This window comes from Branchiostoma belcheri, unplaced genomic scaffold, assembly GCF_001625305.1.
Source record: "Branchiostoma belcheri isolate BF01 breed outbred unplaced genomic scaffold, Haploidv18h27 scaffold306, whole genome shotgun sequence".
In the NCBI taxonomy this organism is placed as follows: domain Eukaryota; kingdom Metazoa; phylum Chordata; class Leptocardii; order Amphioxiformes; family Branchiostomatidae; genus Branchiostoma; species Branchiostoma belcheri.
This window is the reverse complement of record NW_017803917.1, coordinates 103,885-108,498: the sequence shown is the minus strand read 5'-3', so window position 1 is coordinate 108,498 and position 4,614 is coordinate 103,885. Positions and strand designations below refer to the sequence as shown.

At 39.7% G+C, this 4,614-nt stretch overlaps 1 protein-coding gene across 1 annotated transcript in view; it reads right to left on the bottom strand.

Moving 5' to 3' along the window:
- The window catches only part of LOC109474384, a 66,948-nt gene that overhangs the window by 45,076 nt on the left and 17,258 nt on the right, over positions 1-4,614 (bottom strand). The window contains exons 12-16 of the mRNA XM_019774685.1: positions 3,875-4,000; positions 3,164-3,335; positions 2,881-2,999; positions 2,169-2,325; positions 1,109-1,233 (exon numbers count right to left, since the gene is read on the bottom strand). Of these exons, the coding sequence (XP_019630244.1) occupies positions 1,109-1,233; positions 2,169-2,325; positions 2,881-2,999; positions 3,164-3,335; positions 3,875-4,000 (699 nt within the window). The remainder of the gene's footprint in view (positions 1-1,108; positions 1,234-2,168; positions 2,326-2,880; positions 3,000-3,163; positions 3,336-3,874; positions 4,001-4,614) is intronic.

Sequence of the window (4,614 nt, the reverse complement as noted above, 5' to 3'; positions counted from 1 at the left end):
CCTGACTCCAACTTACCTATCTTCTACTTTCTGCCATAATTACCATCTTCATACTTATAACACAAGACAGACTACTAAGCTACATTTACCTAATTACACTAGCACAGCAGGTCAGCGAACATTTGCTTACACAGGTACAAGTTCTTTCAACAAACTGCCGGCAGACATAAGACAGATCCCAACCCTGAAACGCTTCAAGGCAGCTGTTAAACAGACCTCTGACCTCCACTGATTCAATGATTTGTATATTTTGTTCAGTTGTTTATATGTTTATATATGTTAACTTTTCAGTTATACTGATTTTCAGTTATACTGATTTCTGTTAACTTTTGTTACTTGATTGTATAATTTACTTTTATACAATTTGCTTTATGTTATGTTATATTTGTTTGTGACCCTGGGCCCTCTTGAAAATCAGCAATATTATGCTGTAGAGGCTACCCAGGTGTTTACAAGATGAAATAAATAAATAAATAAATTAGGACCAAAGCTCATCATCACAGGTATCCATTGCTTCTAGACAACTGTCATAAAAAGCAATATAACAAAAATAGTATTGGGCCATTGACAGATACACTGGGAGCAAATCAAATGTACGTAATTAAGGAAAAATGTTTAAGTATCTGGTCATTAACGGACTAGTATTTAATACCAGAAATAGTAATGCCTACAATGTACAAGTACCAGAGTTATCAAGCCGAATTCTGCAGATTAGGTGTAACAGGCAAAGGTTAGGTGTGAGAACGTCCAGTGTAACATCACTGGCTACTGTCACACCATGTGCCTGCAATGCTGGAGTGTGACAATTACAGAATGATGCTGAATAAACAAATTGTAGCAAAATTGTAAAAATGGTATAAACAGAAAATTTAATTAATTTAAAGCAAAGGGCATTGAGCCTTGGTACACTCAATATCATCAAAGCTACAGGAATCACCCTATATCCGAAATGCTTCTGAAGATCAAAAAAGGGTAAACACAAAAATGTAAAATGAGAGAATCTTCCCCACACTGTAGAATAAGATACATCTATACTTCAGATACACGTACAAAATTGAATGTACATACATGTATGTATGCAATCAGTAGTGATGAAAACAGGTATTACCTGGTAGTAGATCCTATATCCCCTCACAGGTGCACCTGTTTCAGGTGCCTCCCACGACACCCACAATGTGGTATCATCTATAGCTGTCACATTGATGCGGGGCACAAAGCCTGGCACAGCTGCAGCTGTAATACACAGGTGATCATCTCACATTCAACACATCATGAGTAACATTAGTGTCAATATTGCAGTTGCTTACTGATATAATGGATAAAAAAAACAATTTTTCTCTGCCAACTTTCAAGGGTCATAGGACACATTTTTGACACCCATTCCCTTTCTGACAGTGCTCTACTTCAAGATAAAACATGATGAGCCTCACTCTGGACTTCATTACCAAAAGTGGATGTTTTGCACCTGTTTGATTCACTATGTTCAAATTACTCTCTCCATGCCTTTGTAGAAATACCTAGGGAAGGGGGGGGGGGCTCATAGAACTAAGACCGAACCCCAAATTATGCCTTTGGTTAATTCTTTTTCTTGTTTGATGGCAGCACAGATATAAATTTGATATACCCGATGACATGAGTGCATCGTCACCTTGTCTGTATTTCTCTTTTTTTGTTGTATTTCTGTGTCTATTATGGTGCTTATCTGCAAAACTTGTCACATCATCCCTTAAACACCATAGCTGCTGTGTGAGGGTACAGTAGTGCCCATGTCTTAGAAAATTCCTGACATTAACCTTAAGGAGACATCAGATCTTTTGTCAGAAATTTGATTACATAAATGATTGTTGACATGTTTGCTTGTTTGTTTAAACCTTTTTTAATCATGAGAATCTCAAATCAGCCTGCAGGCCACTTTTCATTGAGGTCATGAGGGAAGAGGTGACAGTCAGACAGTTGACATCATTTAAAGTCCTAATGAATCTATACACATATTTTTACTCACACTTGATACAAAATACATACATAAGAGTGAGAGCCGATATAGTTCATATCCATTCATTTTGGTAATTTCTGATTTCTATTACTTTAAGAGTCTCTTTAATAAAGGAAAGAAAGGATATGGGACTGTGCATGTGTCTGGTAGTAGATACTGTGATGGTGGTACATACTTGTACGGACTGTAAACCTCTGAGTTTCCGATCCGTCTCCAGCTTCATTGAAGGCCAGAACCCACACAGTGTACTCAGTATTGGGCAGCAGCTGTCCAATGATTCTGTTCCTTTCATTTGCATCTGCCTCAATGGACAACGATTGCTGTCCTAGTGTCTGTAGAAATTATCTATTAGTTTTCCACAAGCATTATCTCTCTACAAAAATTGAATTGCCTGGAAATAATAAACTTCTAGCTTCATCCAAGTTTGGTTAATCAATCACAGATGATAAAGTCCTTATGAAGACATTCATTGTCATTTCTGTTTGTGTGTACAAATGTGGAAGACTATATAGTACAGACAGCAATTGTGAAACAAATAGTGGTTGAGTAGAAACAGGAAAACCTGACTTCTGAGATGCCAGGAATCGAACCCGTGCTGAACTGGGCAGTCAGCTTAGGACACCAGCACACCAATGACTACTCCGTAAGGTTCAGACCCTTTGGCGCTTGAACCTCACTGTTAATTGCATCTTCCTTTCTTCTTCCTCAGTAAAATGCTTTGTTGGTGACATAAGAGCTACCTGACCTAGGTTAGATGACTGACCCATAGCTTATACAAGACTGAGAGTCAGACTGAGCTACATTTATGCTAGAATCAAAGAAACAAAATTAACTTTCAATCCTGTCACTAGCCCATACCTGTGGTGTCAGAAGTGAAGTTGCCTTACCTGGTAATATATCCTGTAGCCCAAAACAGTCCCGCCCCGGCCAGGAGGCACCCACTGGACTCTGATCATGGTGGGGCCAACTGGTGTCACCTCTAGTCCCCGGGGTGCCTCTGGTAAAACTGAACAGAAAATTTCTCCTTTGTGAAAACATCTAAAGTCAAACTTAAAGTCAAACCTACAGAGAGAACATAAAACTTTCTCAGAATTTAAAAACCTATAAAATTTCACTAAAATAGAAGAGATGGATACATAGAAAGTTGAGGGAGTCAAAAGAATGTAATACCATCTACATCTTGTGTCTGCACACGGACAGTTGAGCTCCTCAGCCCCACGCCTACAGGAGACACCGCCACAATCCATACCAGATACTGGGTGTTGGGCTGTAGCCCACCAATCAGGTGGGACCTCTCATTAGGACCAGACTGCACAGAGACTGCCCTGTTGTCATCAACAACCTGATGAAACAATCACTGCTGTTGGATTATTTGTTCTTCTGACAAACATACATGTACATGGGTACAAACGAGGACTCATAAAAGAATGACACAATGACATTTCAATCTCAAAAATTCTTCTGCACCAGAGATCCACAAGGGTCTGTCTCCCAAATATACAAAGAAAACAGGGGGTTAACCAGCTCAAACTCCAACAACAGCTGACAACAATACACAAACCCTAATTTTGACCTAATTTTCTCATGTACAGTATCTATCCACTCTGGGAAGGCAAGACCTCATCACTCAGGTCTCTCATAAAGTCCAATAAACTGATGAATAAAGAAAACTTGACCAAAATAGGAAAGTTTAGACCCTTCCTGTTCCTTTTAGCCCAAAAGTATCCAAAGTAGGCCAAAAATTTAAGAGAAAAAAATTATCTTTAAAGGGACTACATGTACAATCATGTTCCGATTTTGGGCGCTTTGCACAATGCAATGGTGATGTCAGTCCTACAATCATTTCACTATGAACTACTAGGTTCCAGTTGACTGCCTGACCTGGTAGTATACAAGGTAGTTTGAGATGTCTCCCCCTGATGTTGGAGGCTGCCAGTGCACCAGGATGGTTTTGGGGTCTATGGTAGAAACTCGGACATCCCGCGGAGTTCCTGGGAGTTGGGGATGCTCTGAAGATCAACATGAAGAAGAGTGAATAACAGTTACTTTCAAATTTACCTACTGCAAAGAAGGTGTTGTCTACATCTGATGATTTAGAATGTTCCCACATACCAGGTAATGTATTTTTGTGATGCCATTGGATGGATTTGTTTGAACTGTGTGTGCTTGTGGACAAAATATCTAATAAATAATATAAACAAATATAAACAAAGTGTACGAGGGGTGTTCAAAAAGTTCTCGGCCTCACCTAGAAAACGCCAGGGCAGTAAAATTTTTCTTAAACTATTTTATAATATAGTCCTCTCTAACTGCAATGCACTTGGTCCAGTGATGTTCCAGCTTTATTTTCCCCTTGTGGAAGAAGGTTGCATCTGGACCCCCCAGATAGGCCTATACCGCATAGATGACGTCATCATTACCATCAAAACGTTAACCACGTAAGCGGAACTTGAGTTTAGGAAACAGGTAGAAGTCCGAGGGTGCTAGGTCAGGTGAATTGGAAGGGTGGGGTTAGACTGCAAATCCAAATTCGTTTGCTGCTGTTGCTGACCCCTGTGTTGTGTGGACAGGTGCATTTTCATCACGCCAGCTCGGAGCTTTCCTCTCCTTTTTTCTTTGAT